The sequence below is a fragment of the Oncorhynchus gorbuscha genome, linkage group LG03, assembly GCF_021184085.1.
Source record: "Oncorhynchus gorbuscha isolate QuinsamMale2020 ecotype Even-year linkage group LG03, OgorEven_v1.0, whole genome shotgun sequence".
Lineage (NCBI taxonomy): Eukaryota > Metazoa > Chordata > Actinopteri > Salmoniformes > Salmonidae > Oncorhynchus > Oncorhynchus gorbuscha.
This window is the reverse complement of record NC_060175.1, coordinates 93946275-93973025: the sequence shown is the minus strand read 5'-3', so window position 1 is coordinate 93973025 and position 26751 is coordinate 93946275. Positions and strand designations below refer to the sequence as shown.

General features: G+C 43.8%; 1 protein-coding gene across 1 annotated transcript in view; it reads right to left on the bottom strand.

Moving 5' to 3' along the window:
• Window positions 1–3379: 3379 nt before the first annotated feature.
• LOC124032265 (low-density lipoprotein receptor-related protein 1-like) overlaps window positions 3380–26751 on the bottom strand; it is a 265328-nt gene continuing 241956 nt past the window's right edge. Inside the window, exons 71-90 of the mRNA XM_046344528.1 lie at window positions 25566–25698; window positions 24994–25116; window positions 24615–24737; window positions 24187–24324; window positions 23901–24038; window positions 23496–23615; window positions 20338–20624; window positions 18924–19105; window positions 18386–18492; window positions 17749–17868; window positions 17313–17489; window positions 16592–16732; window positions 16261–16434; window positions 14356–14517; window positions 9888–10062; window positions 9571–9672; window positions 8446–8519; window positions 8198–8291; window positions 5469–5613; window positions 3380–4323 (exon numbers count right to left, since the gene is read on the bottom strand). Coding sequence (XP_046200484.1) covers window positions 4174–4323; window positions 5469–5613; window positions 8198–8291; window positions 8446–8519; window positions 9571–9672; window positions 9888–10062; window positions 14356–14517; window positions 16261–16434; window positions 16592–16732; window positions 17313–17489; window positions 17749–17868; window positions 18386–18492; window positions 18924–19105; window positions 20338–20624; window positions 23496–23615; window positions 23901–24038; window positions 24187–24324; window positions 24615–24737; window positions 24994–25116; window positions 25566–25698 — 2865 coding nt within the window. The 3' untranslated portion in view covers window positions 3380–4173. The remainder of the gene's footprint in view (window positions 4324–5468; window positions 5614–8197; window positions 8292–8445; window positions 8520–9570; window positions 9673–9887; window positions 10063–14355; window positions 14518–16260; window positions 16435–16591; window positions 16733–17312; window positions 17490–17748; window positions 17869–18385; window positions 18493–18923; window positions 19106–20337; window positions 20625–23495; window positions 23616–23900; window positions 24039–24186; window positions 24325–24614; window positions 24738–24993; window positions 25117–25565; window positions 25699–26751) is intronic.

The window sequence follows — 26751 nt, the reverse complement described above, 5'->3', positions numbered from 1 at the left end:
TAATTATTACAAACAATAAAAACACATAACATTGTTGTTTTAAAATTCCCCCCATGAAACAACTGGCTCTCCTGAAAGTATGTTTACAATCACAGACAAAGACAAAAGCATCGTCAGCTTGTTGTTTTATCGTAAATGGTTTGTTTCAGCCATGTCAGGCGTTCACAGGGTCTTGCTTGTTGCTAAAACTGCCAATCATCAGGCTACAGTTTACCGTTGAAATTGTACTAAACACTGAGATGGTCCCTCTGGGCCCTAATATGCATCCTCTCACATCAAGGCCCCCTACACACATTCTGGGTTACCCCAAAACATGTCCTCTCATACCCCAATGGCCTCAGTTACTTCCATCCCCTGAATCTTCATCCTGGAATGTCTGCTTTAATACAATCATCTTCCTCCAACACATTACACACTCCATTACCTTCATTCATTAAGCACATTTAGCCGGTCAATTATACAAGACTAAAAAAGAAAACGAGCTAAAACATAATACAGACAGACTGTTATTTCATGTTTGTGTTCCTGGGTACATTTTGAAGACACTTTGTTAATAGGTTTATATATATATGTATATACAGTACCAGTCAAAAGTTTGGACTCACCTACTCATTCAAGGCTTTTTCTTTATTTTAACTATTTTCTACATTGTAGAATAATAGTGAAGACCTCAACACTATGAAATAACACATATAGAATCATGTAGTAACCAAAAAAGTGTTAAACAAATCAAAATATATGTTATATTTGAGTTCCTTTAAAGTAGCCACCCTTTTCTTTGATGACAGCTTTGCACACACTCTTGGCATTCTCTCAACCAGCTTCACCTGGAATGCTTTTCCAACAGCCTTGAAGGAGTTCCCACATATGCTGAGCAATTGTTGGCTGCTTTTCCTTCACTCTGTGGTCCAACTCATCCCAAACCATTTCAATTGAGTTGAGGTCGGGTGATTGTGGCGGCCAGGTCATCTGATGCAGAACTCCATCACTCTCCTTCTTGTTAAAATAGCCCTTACACAGCCTGGAGCTGTGTTGGATCATTGTCCTGTTGAAAAAACAAATGATATACCCCCTAAGGGCAAACCAGATGGGATGCCGTATCTTAGCAGAATTCTGTGGTAGCTATGCTGGTTAAGTGTGCCTTGAATTCTAAATAAATCACAGACAGCAAAGTGACCCCACACCATCACAACTCCTCCTCCATGCTTCACGGTGGGAACCACACATGCGGAAATCCTACGTTCACCTACTCCGCGTCTCACAAAGACATAGTGGTTGGAACCAAAAATCTAAAATTTGGAGTCATCAAACAAAAGACAGATTTCCACCAGTCTAATGTCCATTGCTTGTGTTTCTTGGCCCAAGCAAGTCTTTTCATATTGGTGTCCTTTAGTAGTGGTTTCTTTGCAGCAATTTGACCATGAAGGCCTGACTCACGCAGTCTCCTCTGAACAGTTGATATTGAGATGTGTCTATATTACTTGAACTCTGTGAAGCATTTATTTGGGCTGCAATCTGAGGCTGGTAACTCTAATGAACTTATCCTCTGCAGCAGAGGTAACTCTGGGTCTTCCTTTCCTGTGGCAGTCCTCATGAGAGCCAGTTTCACCATAGCGCTTGATGGTTTTTGCGACAGCACTTGAAGAAACCTTCAAAGTTCTTTAAACTTTGCAGATTGACTGACCTTCATGTCTTAAAGTAATGATGGACTGTTGTTTCTCTTTGCTTATTTGAGCTGTTCTTGCCATAATACAGACTTGGTCTTTTACCAAATAGGGCTATCGTCTATATACCACCTCTACCTTGTCACAACACAACTGATTGGCTCAAACGCATTAAGAAGGAAATACATTTCACAAATTAACAAGGCACACTTGTCAATTGAAATACATTCCAGGTGACTACCTCATGAAGCTGGTTGAGAGAATGCCAAAAGTGTGCAAAGCTGTCATCAACGCAAAGGGTGGCTACTTTGAAGAATCTCAAATATAAAATATATTTTGATTTGTTTAACACTTTTTTGGTTACTACATGATTCCATATGTGTTATTTCATAGTTTTGATGTCCCGCAATTATTATACAATGTAGAAAATAGTAGAAATAAAGAAAAACCTTGAATGAATAGGTGTGTCCAAACTTTTGACTGGTACTGTATATGTGTATAAATATACACTATGTATACAAAAGTTTGTGGACAACCTTTCAATTAGTCGATTCAGCTATTTCAGCCACACCTGTCGTAGACAGATGTATAAAATCAAGAGCAAAGCCATGCAATCTCTATAGAGAAACATTTGCAGTAAAATTACCTTATTGAAGAGCTCAGTGACTTTCAAAGTAGCACCATCATAGGATGCCACCTTTCCAACAAGTCAGTTTGTCACATTTCTGCCCTGCAAGTGATGCCCCGGTCAACTGTGAGTGCTGTTATTGTGAAGTGGAAATGTCTTGGAGCAAAAACGTCTGTGGTAGGCCACACAAGCTCACAGAACGGGACCGCCAAGTGCTGAAGCACGTAGCATGTAAACAAAACATTGGCTGTCCACAGTTGCAACACTCACTACCGAGTTCCAAACTGCCTCTGGAAGAAACGTCAGCACAAGAGCTGGTTGTCGGGAGCTTCATGAAATGTGTTTCCATGACCGAGCAGCCGCAGACAAGCCTAAGATCACCATGTGCAATGCCAAGCGTCGGCTGGACTGGTGTAAAGCTCACCGCCATTGGAGCAGTGGAAACACGTTCTCTGGAGTGACGAATCACTCTTTACCATCAGGCAGTCCGACGGACGAATCTGGGTTTGGCAGATGCCAGGAGAATGATACCTGCCTGAATGCATAGCGCCAACTGTACATTTAGGTGGAGGAGGAATAATGGTCTGGGGCTGTTTTTCATGGGTTAAGGCTCCTTAGTTCCAGTGAAGGGGAATCTTAACGCTACAGCATACAATGATATTCTAGACGATTCTGTGCTTCCAACTTTGTGGCAACAGTTTGGGGAAGGCCCTTTCCTGTTTCAGTATGGCAATGCCCGTGTGCACAAAGCGAAGTCCATACAGAAAACGTTTGTCAAGATTGGTGTGGAAGAACTTGACTGGCCTGCACAGAGCCCTGACCCAAACCCCATCGAACACCTTTGGGATGAATTGGAATGCCGACTGCGAGCCAGGCCTAATCGCCCAACCTCACTAATGCTCTTTTGGCTGAATGGAAGCAAGTCCCAGCAGCAATGTTCTAACATCTAGTGAAAAGCCTTCCCAGAAGAGTGGAGACTGTTATAGGGAGGACCAATTCCATATTAATGCCCATGATTTTCGACGAGCAGGGATCCACATACTTTTGGTCATGTAGTGTATATATGTGTGTGTATATATATACACACACACACACACACACACACACACACACACACACACACACACACACACACACACACACACACACACACACACACACACACACACACACACACACACACTTTTAGTCTTCTGTGCAAGGAGAAAAAAGACAATCACTTGGAACATAGTTTTCAACAGAATGGACATTAGTATTTGTGATGCTGACTTACTCTGCCATGTGGTTCCTGTTCCAGTTCCTGAACACTTTTAGTTCCAACAGCCGTGTTCTCATTCTACACCATTCTATTGATATACTGTACACTTCAAGCAGTAGAGATAGATGGCAAAGAAAGTAACACACAAACCAAACCAGCGTCAATTGGCATTCAGAACTGACTATTACACTTTACATCCTCTTTTCTCCACGTCTTTCACAAACAAGCTTCTCTGAAATAGAACAATGTTTTTTCCCTACACAATTCATACAAAGTGATCTAACTGCTGTTTGTTATTCTCTACATCTTTACATAGAGGTAGTGGCTATATGGATCAAGGGGTGAAGGGGGAGTGACAGTAGCAAGGGGGGGAGGAAGGTGAGTAAAATCAAATGAGTTGAATGAAAAAATCAATGAAATGGTTCCTCCTTTTTCTGATTAGGCAAATTTTCCTTTTTCTCAAAAGAACAAAATATAATACTGCAATCACATACAAAAGTAGTCCTTCATTGTATACATTTTATACAGTGTTCTCTCTTTCTTCCTTTTGATGCTTTTCTTGATTGGTAAAAGGCATGTGGGCGTGGTCCAGACGTGGCTCGGGCGTGCCTGACCCCTGACCTCTATGCCAGCGGGTCACTCATGTCCTCGTCCTCCCCATCGTCCACCTGTGAGAGTAATTCTTTCTTCTCGTCAGTACTAGCCAAGGAGTTGCGGCTGTTGTGGGCTCCCATGTACAGGGTGGCGTACACTGGGTTGGTGAAGTTGGTGGGCTGCAGGGATGAAAATAATGAAATAATGGTTGGACAAAGAGCACACGAGGTCCTACATTTGGTTTCATTGCAGAGTATTATGGAGTGCAGAAAACAGATGTAAAAGGTACACTCAGCGAAAGTCGACCAACGAGCAGCACCGCAGATATTGATATGAGCGAGATACAAGACTTGGCTCTCACACAGTATCCGTGCAGCTGCACGGGTTAACATCAGGCCTTTACAATGTGGTAGCCACGGGACCAAAACAGAGGAGAAGTTGAGTCTCACGCTTCAACACTCAGTTGTTGTGGAAATTGACCCACTGTGCTGCTTACTTTCTGCATCTACGGCATATCGCTGAGTCTACCTTTAATGTGTCAATGACAAATGAATAACTATGAGCTAACAAGTGCTGCAGTGTTAAAACAAGTAACCGGAGTTTTAAAACACGTATAAAAACAAATAACCTGAGTGTTAAAATAAGTGTTAAAGTGTTTAGGATTGGTCAAATGTGAATATACACCCCCCCCTTCACAAAAATGGTTCGCTCTTACAAACAGTGGCTTGCTTTATAAAGCAGGGAGACAGGCATTGAGGCACTCAGTTACTGCTCGATTGAATGTGAGAATGGGCAAAACGAGTGACCTAACCAGCTTTGAGTGTAGTACTGAAGGATTGTCGGTGTCAGGGGCCGGCCTCCTGGGTTTTTCACACACTAAAGTATCTAGGGTTCACTGAGTATGGGGCAACAAACAAAAAACATCCAGTCAGCGGCAGTCCTGTGGGCGAAGACAGCTCGTTTATGAGAGAATGGCAAGAATCGTGCAAGCTAACAAGTGGGCCACAAACAAATAACAGAGCAGTACAACAGTGGTGTGCAGAACAGCATCTTGGAACACACAACTCGGACACTTGAGGACTGGAAAAATATTGCCTGGTATGACGAATCCTGGTTCCTGTTGCACCATGCTGATGGCAGAGCCATCCTGCCTAGTGTCAATGGTACAGGCTGGTGGCAAAGGTGTGGGGAATGTTTTCCTGGCAACATTTCCATTCCCCTGAGAATTTAGGCTGTTCTGGAGGCAAAGGAGGGTCTGACCCGGTAGTAGATGGATATACCTAATGAACATGCGACTGGGTGTAAGAGTATGTGTATGTGATACCTTATCTGGGTCTAAAGCGAAGTCTGAATCCAGGAGTTCCCCAGCATCGTCGTCTGGCTCCCCTTCGTAGATCTTATAGGCTGGGTTCCCTATCTCCACGTTCATGGCCCCGTTGGTCATCCTGTGGTGCTGAAAGCCCTTAGCACTGCACACACACACACACACACACACACACACACACACACACACACACACACACACACACACACACACACACACACACACACACACACACACACACACACACACACACACACACACACGCACGCACGCACGCACGCACACACACACAGTTTGTGTCCTCTCAACACTTCAACATTAGCAGAGACGTAGCCACAACACAGGAACACACACTGAAAGTGCTGAGAGCCTTGGTTCAAGCCACTGACAGGATAGAAAAGTCCAGCATACAGCAAACCATCACACTACCAGCTACATGTACAGTACATTAACACGTTTCCACACAGTCAAGGCAACACAGAACCCCGGTAAATTGACAAATCAAATGAGCTTTTTTCAAAAGACCATTTGGACACATCCAGTGTCTATCCTGGTAAATGCTGGATTTTACACAACGCAAATATTCCACTTCTACAATGCAGGCACAGAAGCATCACTGTAATATATGTAGACAGGGAAAGGTATGAATGTGTTGGGATAACCAGTCAATCTGTCAATAGCCCCCCTGTGTTCCTGGGTGGGAGACCCTGTACTAAACAGGAGAGAGCAGGCAGGGACAGACAGACACTACTACAGAAAGGCCAGCAAAATGGAGGACTGTCACTGAACCCACAGACAAGATGGTGGCTTAGATGAGGCTTTGGGGAGAGGGGGAGACGTGTTACTTGTGACCCTATTAAGTTACCGAGAATGTCGGGAGCGTTTGCCCAGCCATACCGACCTGGGGGACAGGAAAGAGGTGGTTATCCACAAAAGAGAGAGAGATAGAGAGATCATAATATATATATATATATATATACAGTGGGGAGAACAAGTATTTGATACACTGCTGATTTTGCAGGATGTCCTACTTACAAAGTATGTAGAGGGCTGTAATGTTTTATCATAGGTACACTTCAACTGTGAGAGACGTAATCTAAATCAAAAATCCAGAAAATCACATTGTATGATTTTTAAGTAATTCATTTGCATTTTATTGCATGACATAAGTATTTGATATTGTATTTACTTTGCCACCATGGCCTTTTTTTGCCTTTACCTCCCTTCTCACCTCATTTGGTCACATCGTATATAGACTTGTTTATACTGTATTATTGACTGTATGTTTGTTTTTACTCCATGTGTAACTCTGTGTCGTTGTATCTGTCGAACTGCTTTGCTTTATCTTGGCCAGGTCGCAATTGTAAATGAGAACTTGTTCTCAACTTGCCTACCTGGTTAAATAAAGGTGAAATAAATAAAAATAAAATAAATGCTCTTACTGAGGGAAGGAGGTTGTTGGCCAAGATCTTGCGATACATGGCCCCATCCATCCTCCCCTCAATACGGTGCAGTCGTCCTGTCCCCTTTGCAGAAAAGCATCCCCAAAGAATGATGTTTCCACCTCCATGCTTCACGGTTGGGATGGTGTTCTTGGGGTTGTACTCATCCTTCTTCTTCCTCCAAACATGGCGAGTGGAGTTTAGACCAAAAAGCTCTATTTTTGTCTCATCAGACCACATGACCTTCTCCCATTCCTCCTCTGGATCATCCAGATGGTCATTGGCAAACTTCAGACGGGCCTGGACATGCGCTGGCTTGAGCAGGGGGACCTTGCGTGCGCTGCAGGATTTTAATCCATGGCGGCGTAGTGTGTTACTAATGGTTTTCTTTGAGACTGTGGTCTCAGCTCTCTTCAGGTCATTGACCAGGTCCTGCCGTGTAGTTCTGGGTTGATCCCTCACCTTCCTCATGATCATTGATGCCCCACAAGGTGAGATCTTGCATGGAGCCCCAGACCGAGGGTGATTGACCGTCATCTTGAACTTCTTCCATTTTCTAATAATTGTGCCAACAGTTGTTGCCTTCTCACCAAGCTGCTTGCCTTTTGTCCTGTAGCACATCCCAGCCTTGTGCAGGTCTACAATTTTATCCCTGATGTCCTTACACAGCTCTCTGGTCTTGGCCATTGTGGAGAGGTTGGAATCTGTTTGATTGAGTGTGTGGACAGGTGTCTTTTATGCAGGTAACGAGTTCAAACAGGTGCAGTTAATACAGGTAATGAGTGGAAAACAGGAGGGCTTCTTAAAGAAAAACTAACAGGTCTGTGTGAGCCGGAATTCTTACTGGTTGGTAGGTGATCAAATACTTATGTCATGCAATAAAATGCAAATTAATTACTTAAAAATCATACAATGTGATTTTCTGGATTTTTGATTTAGATTCCGTCTCTCACAGTTGAAATGTACCTATGATAAAAATTACAGACCTCTACATGCTTTGTAAGTAGGAAAACCTGCAAAATTGGCAGTGTATCAAATACACTGCCCACTGTATCTTGTTCTCCCCACTGTATATATATATATATATATATATATATATATATATAGAGAGAGAGAGAGAGAGAGAGAGAGAGAGAGAGAGAGAGAGAGAGAGAGAGAGAGAGAGAGAGAGAGAGAGAGAGAGAGAGGGAGGGAGATGGTGGGTGGTACAGATGAGGTGTAAAATACATTTGAGTTTGACCGAATGAGTGGGACCTCTCACACCCAGTCTCAGTCTACTCTACTCACCCACGCATTCTCCTCTTGTACCACAAGATGGCGCCGACAACCAGCAGCGCCAGTAATAACAGCAGCAGCACTGGGATGATTGTGGAGGCAGAACCTGCAGAGAGAGCCACACGCCCATCAATGAGAAATATGCAACACCAACCAATGAGCTCAGACAGTTTATAACATGTATTGTGTTATAATCTGTAGTTATAAAATGTATTTCACTGACACTGTAAAGAGACTATAAAGTAACTAAAGTAACTTACTTCCACTGGATTCAGGAGAGTCCACAGGAGAGGCAGTGACTTCACATCGATACCCTCTCCACCCTATAGAACACCTAAATACACATCACACAGGTTACACCTAAATACACACCACACAGGTTACACCTCAATACACACCACACAGGTTACACCTAAATACACACCACACAGGTTACACCTCAATACACATCACACAGGTTACACCTAAATACACACCACACAGGTTACACCTCAATACACACCACACAGGTTACACCTAAATACACACCACACAGGTTACACCTCAATACACATCACACAGGTTACACCTAAATACACACCACACAGGTTACACCTCAATACACACCACACAGGTTACACCTAAATATACACCACACAGGTTACACCTAAATACACACCACACAGGTTACACCTAAATACACATCACACAGGTTACACCTAAATACACACCACACAGGTTACACCTGTCACGTTCTGACCTTTATTTCCTTTGTTTTGTATTTATTTTAGTATGGTCAGGGCGTGAGTTGGGTGGGCAGTCTATGTTTGTTTTTCTATGTTTTGGGGGTTATGGTTCTCAATCAGAGGCAGGTGTCATTAGTTGTCTCTGATTGAGAATCATACTTAGGTAGCCTGGGTTTCACTGTGTGTTTGTTGGTGATTGTTCCTGTCTCTGTGTTTGCACCAGATAGGACTGTTTAGGTTTTTGTACATTTATTGTTTTGTTAGTTATTTCATGTCTAGTTCCTTTATTAAAGAACATGAATAACCACCACGCTGCATTTTGGTCCACTTCTCCTTCACCACAGGAAAACCCTTACAACACCTAAATACACACCACACAGGTTACACCTAAATACACACCACACAGGTTACACCTAAATACACACCACACAGGTTACACCTCAATACACACCACACAGGTTACACCTAAATACACACCACACAGGTTACACCTAAATACACACCACACAGGTTACACCTAAATACACACCACACAGGTTACACCTAAATACACACCACACAGGTTATACCTAAATACACACCACACAGGTTATACCTAAATACACACCACATATGAGCTTGAGTGTGTATACATCTGAGTGATTGGGGTCATATTCTTACTTGCACTGGGGCAGTAGTGTGCCTGGTTCGATAGAGCAGAGTCCATTGGTGCAGAAATCTAGACAGGTGTAGCAGCTGGGCTGGATACGACCGTTAGGACAGCTGGACATAGACAGGTACACAGAGACAGAGAGAGAGAGAGACAGACAGAGACAGAGAGAAAGAGACAACCAACAGAACTAGATTGAATCTTTACAGGATAACACCAGGATAAATGCTTGTGTGTGTGTGAGTGAGTGTGAATGGACTGAACAGTGTGTGTGTGTGTGTATGTATGTTTTCGTGTGTTCTGTATATGTAGTGTGTATGACCCCTACCTGCACATGACCTCTCCTGAGGCTTTGGGCACACACTTGCCGTTGGGTCCACAGTACTCACACTTGTCCAGCTCACAGAGCTGTCCATGGAACTGAGGGGTACAGCGACACAGCTTGGTGGCATTGGCCGTCTGCAGACACATGGCCTCGTTCTCACAGTAACCCTCACATGTACCTGTAGGGGTGATGAGAAGATAGAGCCAGGGAAACGGGGCTTACAGTCAGTTCCTCACAGAGGAAGACTCTCCTTCTTTTCAACCATTTCTGATTAGGGATGAAGTATTACATTACAAAGTGGATTAAATAAATTATTATTGTTATTGAAATGAAAAAATCACAGGAATGAATGATACACCTGAAAATACAGGAAGTATACCTTTAGTTACTCTGTTATAATACAGGAACTATAGATTTAGTTAGTCTGTTATAATACAGGAACTATAGATTTAGTTAGTCTGTTATAATACAGGAACTATAGATTTAGTTACACTGTTATAATACAGGAACTATAGATTTAGTTACACTGTTATAATACAGGAACTATAGATTTAGTTACACTGTTATAATACAGGAACTATAGATTTAGTTACTCTGTTATAATACAGGAACTATAGATTTAGTTACTCTGTTATAATACAGGAACTATAGATTTAGTTACACTGTTATAATACAGGAACTATAGATTTAGTTACACTGTTATAATACAGGAACTATAGATTTAGTTACACTGTTATAATACAGGAACTATAGATTTAGTTACACTGTTATAATACAGGAACTATAGATTTAGTTACACTGTTATAATACAGGAACTATAGATTTAGTTACTCTGTTATAATACAGGAACTATAGATTTAGTTACTCTGTTATAATACAGGAACTATAGATTTAGTTACACTGTTATAATACAGGAACTATAGATTTAGTTACTCTGTTATAATACAGGAAGTATACCTTTAGTTACACTGTTATAATACAGGAACTATAGATTTAGTTACTCTGTTATAATACAGGAACTATAGATTTAGTTACTCTGTTATAATACAGGAACTATAGATTTAGTTACACTGTTATAATACAGGAACTATAGATTTAGTTACTCTGTTATAATACAGGAACTATAGATTTAGTTACTCTGTTATAATACAGGAACTATAGATTTAGTTACTCTGTTATAATACAGGAACTATAGATTTAGTTACTCTGTTATAATTTACATTTACATTACATTTAAGTCATTTAGCAGACGCTCTTATCCAGAGCGACTTACAAATTGGTGCATTCACCTTATGACATCCAGTGGAACAGCCACTTTACAATAGTGCATCTACATATTTTAAGGGGGGGGAGTGAGAAGGATTACTTTATCCTATCCTAGGTATTCCTTAAAGAGGTGGGGTTTCAGGTGTCTCCGGAAGGTGGTGATTGACTCCGCTGTCCTGGCGTCGTGAGGGAGTTTGTTCCACCATTGGGGAGCCAGAGCAGCGAACAGTTTTGACTGGGCTGAGCGGGAACTGTACTTCCTCAGTGGTAGGGAGGCGAGCAGGCCAGAGGTGGATGAACGCAGTGCCCTTATTTGGGTGTAGGGCCTGATCAGAGCCTGGAGGTACTGAGGTGCCGATCCCCTCACAGCTCCGTAGGCAAGCACCATGGTCTTGTAGCGGATGCGAGCTTCAACTGGAAGCCAGTGGAGAGAGCGGAGGAGCGGGGTGACGTGAGAGAACTTGGGAAGGTTGAACACCAGACGGGCTGCGGCGTTCTGGATGAGTTGTAGGGGTTTAATGGCACAGGCAGGGAGCCCAGCCAACAGCGAGTTGCAGTAATCCAGACGGGAGATGACAAGTGCCTGGATTAGGACCTGTGCCGCTTCCTGTGTGAGGCAGGGTCGTACTCTGCGGATGTTGTAGAGCATGAACCTACAGGAACGGGCCACCGCCTTGATGTTAGTTGAGAACGACAGGGTGTTGTCCAGGATCACGCCAAGGTTCTTAGCGCTCTGGGAGGAGGACACAATGGAGTTGTCAACCGTGATGGCGAGATCATGGAACGGGCAGTCCTTCCCCGGGAGGAAGAGCAGCTCCGTCTTGCCGAAGTTCAGCTTGAGGTGGTGATCCGTCATCCACACTGATATGCCTGCCAGACATGCAGAGATGCGATTCGCCACCTGGTCATCAGAAGGGGGAAAGGAGAAGATTAATTGTGTGTCGTCTGCATAGCAATGATAGGAGAGACCATGTGAGGTTATGACAGAGCCAAGTGACTTGGTGTATAGCGAGAATAGGAGAGGGCCTAGAACAGAGCCCTGGGGGACACCAGTGGTGAGAGCGCATGGTGAGGAGACAGATTCTCGCCACGCCACCTGGTAGGAGCGACCTGTCAGGTAGGACGCAATCCAAGCGTGGGCCACGCCGGAGATGCCCAACTCGGAGAGGGTGGAGAGGAGTATCTGATGGTTCACAGTATCGAAGGCAGCCGATAGGTCTAGAAGGATGAGAGCAGAGGAGAGAGAGTTAGCTTTAGCGGTGCGGAGCGCCTCCGTGATACAGAGAAGAGCAGTCTCAGTTGAATGACTAGTCTTGAAACCTGACTGATTTGGATCAAGAAGGTCATTCTGAGAGAGATAGCGGGAGAGCTGACCAAGGACGGCACGTTCAAGAGTTTTGGAGAGAAAAGAAAGAAGGGATACTGGTCTGTAGTTGTTGACATCGGAGGGATCGAGTGTAGGTTTTTTCAGAAGGGGTGCAACTCTCGCTCTCTTGAAGACGGAAGGGACGTAGCCAGCGGTCAGGGATAAGTTGATGAGCGAGGTGAGGTAAGGGAGAAGGTCTCCGGAAATGGTCTGGAGAAGAGAGGAGGGGATAGGGTCAAGCGGGCAGGTTGTTGGGCGGCCGGCCGTCACAAGACGCGAGATTTCATCTGGAGAGAGAGGGGAGAAAGAGGTCAGAGCACAGGGTAGGGCACTGTGAGCAGAACCAGCGGTGTCGTTTGACTTAGCAAACGAGGATCGGATGTCGTCGACCTTCTTTTCAAAATGGTTGACGAAGTCATCTGCAGAGAGGGAGGAGGGGGGAGGGGGAGGAGGATTCAGGAGGGAGGAGAAGGTGGCAAAGAGCTTCCTAGGGTTAGAGGCAGATGCTTGGAATTTAGAGTGGTAGAAAGTGGCTTTAGCAGCAGAGACAGAGGAGGAAAATGTAGAGAGGAGGGAGTGAAAGGATGCCAGGTCCGCAGGGAGGCGAGTTTTCCTCCATTTCCGCTCGGCTGCCCGGAGCCCTGTTCTGTGAGCTCGCAATGAGTCGTCAAGCCACGGAGCGGGAGGGGAGGACCGAGCCGGCCTGGAAGATAGGGGACATAGAGAGTCAAAGGATGCAGAAAGGGAAGAGAGGAGGGTTGAGGAGGCAGAATCAGGAGATAGGTTGGAGAAGGTTTGAGCAGAGGAAGAGATGATAGGATGGAAGAGGAGAGAGTAGCGGGGGAGAGAGAGCGAAGGTTGGGACGGCGCGATACCATCCGAGTAGGGGCAGTGTGGGAAGTGTTGGATGAGAGCGAGAGGGAAAAGGATACAAGGTAGTGGTCGGAGACTTGGAGGGAGTTGCAATGAGGTTAGTGGAAAAACAGCATCTAGTAAAGATGAGGTCGAGCGTATTGCCTGCCTTGTGAGTAGGGGGAAGGTGAGAGGGTGAGGTCAAAAGAGGAGAGGAGTGGAAAGAAGGAGGCAGAGAGGAATGAGTCAAAGGTAGACGTGGGGAGGTTAAAGTCGCCCAGAACTGTGAGAGGTGAGCCATCCTCAGGAAAGGAGCTTATCAAGGCATCAAGCTCATTGATGAACTCTCCGAGGGGACCTGGAGGGCAATACAGGAACTATAGATTTAGTTACTCTGTTATAATACAGGAACTATAGATTTAGTTACTCTGTTATAATACAGGAACTATAGATTTAGTTAGTCTGTTATAATACAGGAACTATAGATTTAGTTACTCTGTTATAATACAGGAACTATAGATTTAGTTACTCTGTTATAATACAGGAACTATAGATTTAGTTACTCTGTTATAATACAGGAACTATAGATTTAGTTAGTCTGTTATAATACAGGAACTATAGATTTAGTTACTCTGTTATAATACAGGAACTATAGATTTAGTTAAACTGTTACACAGATCAATCAATCAAATGTATTTATAAAGCCCTTCTTACATCAGCCGATGTCACAAAGTGCTGTACAGAAACCCAGCCTAAAACCCCAAACAGGAAGCCATGCAGGTGTAGAAGCACGGTGGCTAGGAAAAACTCCCTAGAAAGAGAGGAACCTAGGAAGAAACCTAGAGAATAACCAGGTTCTGAGGGGTGGCCAGTCCTCTTCTGGCTGTGCCGGGTGGAGATTATAACAGTACATGGCCAAGATGTTCAAGAGGTTGGCATTGTTGCTTAAATCATCCCTTATTAACCCATTATAAACTACACACTCACTGTATTGACACTGGTCTCCCAGATACTCAGGCGGACAGCGGCAGATGGGCTGGTTGCCCTGGGATACAGTGCAGTTGCCTCCATTATGACAGTAGTCCTGACAGGTGTGGAGTTTACACTGGGGCCCCGTGAAGCCCTTCAGACAACGGCAGGTAGGGGACCCTGGGAACAAAGGGTCATGTTAAATAAGAACAAAAATCGAAATAAAATGGGCCCAATTCAGATTTAGGAAATCAACGCCTTTCCTACGCACTTTCTCAGTAGTTGGTGTTCAGACTTACCTAATGCAGGCGCGTAGTGTGCTCTTCAGGTGTGTCTACCTTGCATACACTGAATAAATGTAATTCAACCACTGAAAACCCTCCCACTTGCTGGCCAACAGATTTTCTTGTGGAGTTTTCATTCAATAGGGTTTTCAGTACATTTATCTTAAGCCATCACTTTAAATACGCTGTACCTTTAATTCGAATTTTGTCGACAGACCAGAACACATTGACAGAACGGGTTCTGAATATAGGGATCAATGAAAGAAAGCCATCTATATGTATATATATATATATATATATATATGCATATTCGTCTCCGTTTCATCACCAACTGATAAAAATACTGAGATTTTGTAGATTTAGGCCATTTTGGGGTTAGGAAAGTATATATGAATGGTTTGGAGTGACTTTACACACAAACTATATTGATGAATCAAAGATAGTGGTTTGATTCATCCTGAAAGTAGCCATATTCAAATTCAGTTCATGGAATTTTGGAAGGTGAGAAAAGTGTACAATAATGGTGGAACAGTAGTCCTATAAATCTACTCGAATCCTCATTAAATCATGGAACTGTACAACAACATGCGCCAGGCTCCAGGTTTAACCTGTTACGTGTGGTCTGAGTTCCATAATAATTGAAATAGGCTGCATGTCTCCAATGATGAAACAACGTTAACCAACGATGATCCGGTAACACTAGCCTCCCTCAAAAACAACTACACAGAAGTGAGAGGAAAAAGGTCAACGGAATGGAATGAAGCAAAATGTAGGCTACAAATTGAAGGAAATGAACAGGAAAGTGACAGTTATAAATGTATGTGGGTATTACTGATGGTGCCTCCCGATGGTGGCTAATATTTATCATGATACACATTGTAAAATAATGGAGAAAAGCTGGGAATATAATGAAAACCTAAAGCACATGCATCAACTCAGCAGGTTCAGCCCCACAGAAGCCTATATATAGCTTGGCTCTCCAAATTTCATCCACGCAAATTACGAGGGCACACAAATTCTGAATAACAGCACAGCTATTTATAGCCCACTTCACTGTGGAAAAGGGACAGCAACATGCAATACATGTCATGTTGATATGATTTTCAGTTTACTTCCACATGACTGGTCTCACATTCGTCTCCAGTGATCATAAGGAAACATTTGACTAAAACAATTGCTATGTGTATTTACAATCCAACTCTCTAAATGGATTACACATTTACCTAGCTGTTATCAATGGCTCTTATCAATTTATAAATTACAGTGCAAAAATCAAGTAGATGCTTTTCCGCTTGGAACCGGCAGCTTGCTTGGCCTTATTCATGGTTTCCTCACCGCGTAAAGGTGGAATTATGAGGGAATGAAGTCAAGTGGGTGAATAGCCTGCTATTATCATGCCTAAGTTCAAGGTCAGAACACACATAGAAAAAAAAGGCAATTTACGTCCCATTTACGTGCACTTAACACACATAGGGCTGAATCCTAGAAGCGTTCCTATTCATATCAACGCACAATAGAGTCCCCACAGTCCCCCTAAAGCAGCCCCTACAGTCTGCAATAGAAAATGGCTGCCACTGGCACCTAGACTAGTTTGCCAGTTGCAGCCACACCAAGGACTGTATATGCTCAGGTAACCTACCTACGACTGAGGCAGCGCAGGCTCCTCCATTCTTACAGTAGTCTCTACACTGGTTGACCTCACACCTCTCTCCAGTGAAGCTGGGCTGGCACTGACACTTAGCCTGCTGCCTGGTGTTCAGAAAACAGTTCCCTCCGTTCAGGCACTGGACTGTACATGGCCCGGACGGGGGAGCTAGGAGAAGAGGGGGAGAGGTTAATGATAAGAGTCCCACTGGGCACCAAACGTCTATTCAACATCTATTCCATGTTGGTCCACGTCATTTTGTTGAAATGACATGAAAACAACATTGATTCAACAAGTGTGTGCCCAGTGGGGCGTGTGTACTCACAGAATGGAGACCGTGTGGAAGGCGGTCTCTCCACACATGTGCCGTTTTCAGCCACGCGGTCGTTAGGACAGGTACAGACTGGACCACTGGGGCTGAGCAGACACAACCATTCACACTTCTTCCTGTCACATGGGTTGGTCACTAATGACACAGAGAGAGAACAGACAGAGGGATAACAGATTGTAAGAACCAGAACAGGATCAAGAGAAGAGTCACTAAAATGTGTTAAACTCCACTGAACCATATGTGGAATAGATGTCAACAGTAGTGCACTATGGGGAATAGGGGTCTGATGAAGAACACTATGTGGAATACTGTATATAATGGATAGTTAAATACTGTATATCATGGACAGTGTGTCACAGACAGAGAGTCAGCTAGAGAGAGAGTCAGCTAGAGAGAGAGTCAGCTAGAGAGAGAGTCAGCTAGAGTCACAGACAGACAGACAGACAGACAGACAGACAGACAGACAGACAGACAGACAGACAGACAGACAGACAGACAGACAGACAGACAGACAGACAGACAGACAGACAGACAGACAGACAGACAGACAGACAGACAGACAGACAGACAGACAGACAGACAGACAGACAGACAGACACTCTCTACCGGTTTTTAGCGGTGGTGGTTTGATAGGGGTCAAAAATAAGTGTACTATATGGGGGAGTAGGGTTTCATTTAAAGAAATGAGCTATAGTGTAGGCAGATAGCCACTCACTCTCTGGTTGTTTGTAACGGTGGTAAAGGACAATGTCTGTGGCGTGGTTAATGCCAGTGGTCAGGTTCTCCATGGGGCTCTTGCCAAACTTGTTGACCCGGAACACAAAGTTATTAATGTAGGTGACGCCATATATGTAGTCCTCAAAGATGTCGATGCTGAACGGATGGAGCAGGTCTGGGGAGGTGAGAGGAGAGAGAGTTAGGAACTGTTAATCCTGCCTTAACTATGTCCCTTTCAGAACAAGGCCAACCCACTCTGTAAAACAGTGACAACTGTAGCTTGCTTAAAAATACAATTTCACTACTTATCCTTTAATTCATAAATTGTTACCCATGTAGAATTCAGTAGGAAGCAAAGATGGGTGGTAAATCCTCATAAAACTACACTGAACCCCAGCCCTGAGATAAGTGTAGTTTAGTGTAGTGAACTGAACTGTTTTTGAGTCCTGTGACGGAGATGACAGGGTCGGAGCCGTTGAGTCGCACGCTCCCGATAACAGAGAGCTTAGCGTCCGCCCAGTACAAGCGCTCATTGAAGTAGTCTACCGCCAGACCTGCAGAGCGGAGAAGGAGGAGGTGGTGGTAGAGGAAGAGGAGTAGGAGCGGAAGGAGAAGCAGATGGGTTAAAGAGGACATGGATAACACAAACAGTGACTAGAAAGAAGGTATGATACCACATACACCACTATGCTAATGCTAGGGCATAATGCTATGTATAATGCTAAGTGTTAATACTAATGTTAGGCTACAACGCTAATGCTAGGGCATAATGCTATGTATAATGCTAAGTGTCAATACTAATGTTAGGCTACAACGCTATTGCTAGGGCATAATGCTATGTATAATGCTAAGTGTTAATACTAATGCTAGGGCATAATGCTATGTATAATGCTAAGTGTTAATACTAATGCTAGGGCATAATGCTATGTATATTGCTAAGTGTTAATACTAATGCTAGGGCATAATGCTATGTATAATGCTAAGTGTTAATACTAATGCTAGGGCATAATGCTATGTATAATGCTAAGTGTCAATACTAATGTTAGGCTACAACGCTAATGCTATACAGACCTGTGGGCCACTGGATGTTCTCATGGACCAGGGTCTGTCTCAGGGTTCCATCCATGGCTGCTGTCTCAATCTTAGGGTGGTTTCCCCAGTCGGCCCAGTACAGGGTCCTGAGAACACAGAGAAACGCAGTCAAAACAGCTCAGCAGGAAATATGTTTTTTATTAGAATTTTTTTTCTCCATTTATTTACGCATTGTCTTTTCCAGGACAGTGGTGGATGCATAACTAGGCCAACTCAATATAGCTGGGGTTGGCTGGGCTTGGCTCAGTAGTGGTAAAGGGTACTAGTCTCTGAGTGGTACATCGGTCTAAGGCACTGCTTCGCAGTGCTCGAGGCGTCACTACAGACCTAGCTTCGATCCAGGGCTGTATCACAACCGGCTGTGATCAGGAGTCCCATAGGGCGGTGCACAATTGGCCCAGCATCGTCCAGTTTAGGGGAGGGTTTGGCCGGGGTAGGCCTTAATTGTAAATAAGAATTTATTCTTAACTGACTTGCCTATTTAAATAAAGGTTAAATAAAATTTAAAAAATCTCACCCTCTCTGGGGGTCCACTACAATGGCGTTAGGCTCGTCTATCATGCCTGAGATTAGGGTCTTGCGGTGTTTGCCTGAAAGTTGGGCCACCTCGATCACATCTCTGCCAGATTCAGTCCAGTACAGGTTACCAGCCACCCAGTCCACCGCTATCCCCCGGGGCATGTTTAGATGCCCTACAATCTGATCAGAGGGAGAGATAACAGTGGGATGTTTAGATGCCCTACAATCTGGTCAGAGGGAGAGATGACAGTGGGATGTTTAGATGCCCTACAATCTGGTCAGAGGGAGAGATGACAGTGGGATGTTTAGATGCCCTACAATCTGGTCAGAGGGAGAGATGACAGTGGGATGTTTAGATGCTCTACAGTCTGGTCAGAGGGAGAGATGACAGTGGGATGTTTAGATCCTCTACAATCTGGTCAGAGGGAGAGATAACAGTGGGATGTTTAGATGCCCTACAATCTGGTCAGAGGGAGAGATGACAGTGGGATGTTTAGATGCCCTACAATCTGGTCAGAGGGAGAGATGACAGTGGGATGTTTAGATTCCCTACAATCTGGTCAGAGGGAGAGATGACAGAGGCATGTTTAGATGCCCTACAATCTGGTCAGAGGGAGAGATGACAGAGGCATGTTTAGATGACCTACAATCTGGTCAGAGGGAGAGATGACAGAGGCATGTTTAGATGACCTACAATCTGGTCAGAGGGAGAGATGACAGAGGCATGTTTAGATGACCTACAATCTGGTCAGAGGGAGAGATGACAGTGGGATGTTTAGATGCTCTACAATCTGGTCAGAGGGAGAGATGACAGAGGCATGTTTAGATGACCTACAATCTGATCAGAGGGAGAGATGACAGAGGCATGTTTAGGTACATCTCATTATGATGTAAACAGAAAACAACAGACCTTTCTGAACTATGAGACTTGGCACTAACTGCATTCTACTTACGGTATATTGTATCACACATAGGATGCCATAACAGTGCCCATGTTTTAGTGTGTGTGTCTGTTTGTGTGTGTGTGTGTACATGTGTGAGTGTGTACATGTTTATTTAAAAAAAATGTATCCATTATTTTACCAGGTAAGTTGACTGAGAACACATTCTCATTTACAGCAACGACCTGGGGAATAGTTACAGGGGAGAGGAGGGGGATGAATGAGCCAATTGTTAACTGGGGATTATTAGGTGACCATGATGGTTTGAGGGCCAGATTGGGAATTTAGCCAGGACACCAGGGTTAACTCCCCTACTTTTACAATAAGTAAAAGTAAAAAATAAGTGCCATGGGACCTGTAATGATACCAGTTTAACGTCCCATCCGAAAGAGTGTGTTTGAGTATGTGTGTCCTTGTGTGTGTGTGTGTGTGCGCACGCGTACATTCCTGTTAGTGTCACTCAAGCCTCACCTCCAGGGTAGTAACACCTCCCTCACTATGGCGGCGGTTACGGCGTGTATTTGACAATGTGCCAGAAGATGACGATGATGAAGGCAGCTCGTAGGAGGAGATTCTGCCAGTGTGCCAGTTGGTCCAGTAGATGCGGTTGGTCTTGACGTGCAGGTCCATGGCATCGATGCGCACATTGGCATCGCCCTGGAAGCTCTGCTCGTAACGCCAGTTGGGCATGCCAGGGTCCAGACTGCGAATCTCGTTGTCATCAGCGATGTAGAGCACCTGTCTGCTACTGTTCTGGTCTGGAAAGACCGGAGGGAAGGGTTGAAGGGCGGGAGGAGGGAGAGAGGAGTCAGGAAATGAAGGAAGAACTTCGACACAGAATTCATGAAAATGTCAATTCATTCATTGTGGCTGAGGAAGGGTTAGGAATACACTATTTCAAAGTATTTAGGATTTGAAGAAGAAAACTACACTACTAAAAGGACACTACACTGCTAGAAGGGCACTACTATAAGAACACTACACTACTAGGGCACTACACTGCTATAAGGACACTACACTACTAGAAGGACGCTACACTACTAGAAGGACACTACACTACTAGAAGGACACTACTAGAAGGACACTACACTGCTAGAAGGACACTACACTACTAGAAGAACACCACTATAAGAACACTACACTACTAGAAGGACAGTACACTACTAGAAGGACACTACACTACTAGAAGAACACTACTAGAAGGACACTACACTACTAGAAGAACACTACACTACTAGAAGGACACTACACTACTAGAAGGACAGTACACTACTAGAAGGACACTACACTACTAGAAGAACACTACTAGAAGGACACTACACTACTAGAATAACACTACTAAAAGAACACTACTAGAAGGACACTACACTACTAGAAGAACACTACTAGATGGACACTACACTACTAGAAGAACACTACTAGAAGAACACTAAACTGCTATAAGAACACTACACTACTAGAATAACACTACACTACTATAAGGACCCTACACTACTAGAAGAACACTACTAGAAGAACACTAAACTACTATAAGAACACTACACTACTAGAAGAACACTACACTACTATAAGAACACTACACTACTATAAGAACACTACACTACTATAAGAACACCACACTACTATAAGAACACTACACTACTAGAAGAACACTACACTACTATAAGAACACTACACTACCATAAGAACACCACACTACTATAAGAACACTACACTACTAGAAGAACACTACACTACTATACGAACACTACACTACTAGAACACTAAACTACTAGAAGAACACTACTAGAATAACACTACTAGAATAACACTACACTACTAGAAGGACACTACACTACGAGAAGAACACTACACTACTAGAACACTAAACTACTAGAAGAACACTAAAATACTAGAAGGACACAACACTACTAGAATAACACTACTAGAAGAACACTAAACTACTATAAGAACACTACACTACTATAAGAACACTACACTACCATAAGAACACCACACTACTATAAGAACACTACACTACTAGAAAAACACTACTAGAAGAACACCACTATAAGAACACTACACTACTAGAAGAACACTACACTACTAGAATAACACTAAACTACTAGAACACTACACTACTAGAAGAACACTACACTACTATACGAACACCACAATAAGAACATTACACTACTAGAAGAACACTAAACTACTAGAAGAACACTACTAGAAGGACACTACACTACTAGAAGAACACTACTAGAAGAACACTACACTACTAGAAGAACACCACTATAAGAACACTACGCTACTAGAAGAACACTACACTACTAGAATGACACTACACTACTGGAAGAACACTACACTGCTAGAAGGACACTACACTACTAGAATGACACTACACTACTAGAAGTACACAACTAGAAAAACACTACACTACGAGAAGAACACTATTAGAAGAACGCTACTAGAATAACACTACTAGAAGAACACTACACTACTAGAAGTACACAACTAGAAAAACACTACACTACGAGAAGAACACTATTAGAAGAACGCTACTAGAATAACACTACTAGAAGAACACTACACTACTAGAAGTACACTACTAGAAGCACACCACACTACTAGAAGAACACTACACTACTAGAAGAACACTACTAGAAGAACACCACACTACTAGAAGAACACTACACTACTATAAGAACACTACACTACTAGAAGTACACTACTAGAATAACACTACTAGAATAACACTACACTACTAGAATAACACTACTAGAAGTACACTACTAGAAGAACACCACACTACTAGAAGAACACTACACTACTAGAATAACACCACTAGAAGAACACTACACTACTAGAAGAACACTACACTACTAGAAGAACACTACACTACTAGAAGAACACTACACTACTAGAAGAACACCACTAGAAGAACACTACACTACTAGTAGAACACTACACTACTAGAATAACACTACACTACTAGAAAAACACTACACTACTAGAAGAACACGACACTACTAGAAGAACACTACACTGCTAGAAGAACACTACACTACTAGAATAACACTACTAGAAGAACACTAAACTACTAGAAGAACACGACACTACTAGAAAAACACCACACTACTAGAATAACACTACTAGAAGAACACAACACTACTAGAAGAACACAACACTACTAGAAGAACACTACACTACTAGAAGAACACTACACTACTAGAAGGGCACTACACTACTAGAAGAACACTACACTACTAGAAGAACACTAAACTACTAGAAAAGCACTACACCACTAGAAGAACACTACTAGAATAACACTACACTACTAGAAGGACACTACACTACTAGAAGGACACTACTAGAAGAACACTACACTACTAGAAGGACACTACTAGAAGAACACTACACTACTATAAGAACACTACACTACTAGAAGGACACTACTAGAAGAACACTACACTACTAGAAGAACACTACACTACTAGAAGAACACTACACTACTAGAAGGACACTACACTACTAGAAGAACACTACACTACTAGAAGAACACTACACTACTAGAAGAACACTACACTACTAGAAGAACACTACACTACTAGAAGAACACTACACTACTATTGGAAGAATATGCTACTTACTGTCAGCCTTGCAGGTGTCGTTGATCCTGGTGAAGTGTTTGTGGCAGCTACACTTGTAGGATCCCTTGGTGTTGTTGCACATGTGGGAGCACACCCCAAACTGCTTACACTCATTCTTATCTGAGAGGGGTCAGGGGTTAATAATTGAGGTACCTCAATTAGCATTTGAAGTGTAAGTATATTTGAAATATACTGATTGAGCTCTGAGTGAGCGAGTGTACATGAAATGTGGGCTTGTAACCTTGTGATGATATTTTGGGATATGGGATTGAAAGTGAGATATCCCAGTAGATACTGTTTGTAACACGTGTGTACATGGTGTAATAAGCTTGACCCTGTAGAGGACATCCTGGTGTGTGTAATAAGCTTGACCCTGTAGAGGACATCCTGGTGTGTGGAGTGTACCTTCACAGGTGTTATGAGCAGTCTTCTGGAAGCCTGGTTTGCAGGAGCAGAAGGAGTCTGTCTGGTTGCTGACACAGTGTGCCTCGTCCCCGTCCCCACACAGAGTCCTGTTACTCCTGCAGTTGTTCAGCTTGGTGTCTGCGGGGTCAGAGACACACCACAGTGTTGAGCCATTGGAAGGTTAACGGAACATTGTGTGAGAAAAAGAAACCAACGCTGTCTTCTCCAACATGCCATTAGAACGGTAGACATGGTGATGTGTTAACCAGTCATGACTTGGGGTCACCTGTCTTGCAGTGGATCTCATCTGAACCGTAGTCCTCACAGTCATTGAAGAAGTTACAGCGCAGGCTGGAGCTAATGCACCTGCCATTGGCACACAGGAACTCATCCTTGTCACAGGTAGGCTGGGCTGGAGGGGGCTCTGAGAAAACACACATAGACCAACCATCACATTGCCCCTGAGGGGATAAATAAAGGTGTATTAAATGTCTATTGAATGAAATAAACACAACCACTCTGATCCAATGTCTATAATTGCATACCACTGAATAAAAGGACGATGAAGCCCTGTATTGGATTTGCATTCTGTCATAGGTAACATAAGTGGTATGGTAGGTGTAACGATGGAACCTCTCCACAGGGACAAACAGCTCATCAAGGAGACAGCCTTGTGTTGGTGTGTGCTAAAGGCCAGCAGCACAGGAAACTCACGGCAGTTGAGCTCATCAGAGTTGTCCCCGCAGTTGTCAACTCCGTCACACTGTTTGGACACTTTCAGACACACACGGTCGTTCTGGCAGCGGAAACTCCTTGTGGGCGGGCACTGGAACCTCCCTAAGGGGAGGAGAAAGAGGGGTTAGGAGTCAAGGAGTTAGGACTCAGAACAGGCTTTAGGATGCATACCCTTTTCTGACCATTGTGACAACTCGACCTGAACTGTGGTGGCTCTGATATTTTATTTCACGTTGTCCTTCCCATCATGATGGATGAGTAACTAGGCCAGCACAGTACAAGTCAGTTCAGCTCGGTACTGTGAAAAGGGTACTAGTAGACAGGATATGATGTCACAGGATCTGATGTCACTACTCACTGCACTCATCAGGGTTCTCGTCCGAGTTGTCTCCACAGTCGTCCTCTCCGTCGCATTTCCAGGCCAGGGGCTTACACAGCGTGTTGTTACACTGGAAGTCGCCCAGGGGGCAGTGTCTCTCAACTGAGACAGGGAGAGGGGAAGAAGAACAGTAGGTTACCCATTATTGACCCTGTTCCGGTAGATCACAGGCAGGATCTACAGGCTGCACATCTCCAGAATCCCTCTCAATTAATAAACATAGAGGACTCCCGAGTGGCACAGCGGTCTAAGGCACTGCATCTCAGTGCTAGAGGCGTCACTACAGACCCTGGTTTGATTCCAGGCTGTATCACAACCGGCCGTGATTGGGAGTCCCATAAGGTGGCGCCCAGTGTTGTCCAGCTTAGGGGAGGGTTTGGCTGGGGTAGGCCATCATTGTAAATAATAATTTGTTCTTAACAAATTTTCCTAGTTAAATAAAGGATAAATAAAAAAGGATGTTTAATCTCAGTATAACCACTCCCTTTTAGCACTGTGGCCATCTCAAACACCAGCATGAGCAAGGCACATGGGGACACAAACACACTCACCAGCAATGTGACACTTCTCCTCATCGCTGCCGTCCAAACAGTCAGCATCTGCGTCACAGCGCCAGCGGTTGGGGATACAGTGACCGTTCTTACACTGGAACTGATCACTGTCACACTTCAGGTCACAGCCGTCCTGAGGAGCGCGCACAACACACACACACACACACACACACACACACACACACACACACACACACACACACACACACACACACACACACACACACACACACACACACACACACACACACACACACACACACACACACACACACACACACTTTTAACCACTCAGGTCAACCGATAACATAGAGAGGTTGTTAGTAGGGGAGAGTGGGCCGCCCTATAATTTATAATTTGACCAAATATTCACTGAAGAGGTCATCATTTCATGGAGTCTGTGAAGGAAGAAACCACATGGAAAAAAAGGTAAATAAGTTAGGTTCAAAAAATGGGATATTGTGTCATTTATTGTGTTTGAGGTTTCATGATGCTTTTATACTAAACGAAGTAGATCATTGAACGATTTTTCTATACATGAGTTGTGGTCTCTATAAGCTTCATTATAGACATATAGCTGGGTGGTTCGAGCCCTGAATGCTGACTGACTGAAAGCCATGGTATATCAGACCGTATACCACGGGTATGACAAAACATGACTGCTCTAATTACATTGGTAACCAGTTCATAATAGCAATAAGGCACCTCGGGGGTTTGTGATATACGGCCAATATACCACAGCTAAGGGCTGTATCCAGGCACTCCGCGTTGCGCATAAGAACCGCCCTTAGCCGTTGTATATAGGCCATATAACACACCCCCTCGTGCCGTATTGCTTCAATACGGCAAAGTGCATCCTTGTAGCTGTGTGGGCTAGTGTAGTCAAAATGTTTGCCTTGGGTTAAGTTGAGCCAATGGTCATGGGGTAAGTTGAGACGATGGCCATGGAGTAAGTTGAGCCAATGGCCATGGGGTAAGTTGAGCCAATGGTCATGGGGTAAGTTGAGACGATGGGCATGGAGTAAGTTGAGCCAATGGTCATGGGGTAAGTTGAGCCAATGGCCATGGGGTAAGTTGAGACGATGGCCATGGGGTAAGTTGAGCCAATGGTCATGGGATAAGTTGAGACGATGGCCATGGGGTAAGTTGAGACGATGGCCATGGGGTAAGTTGAGCCGATGGCCAT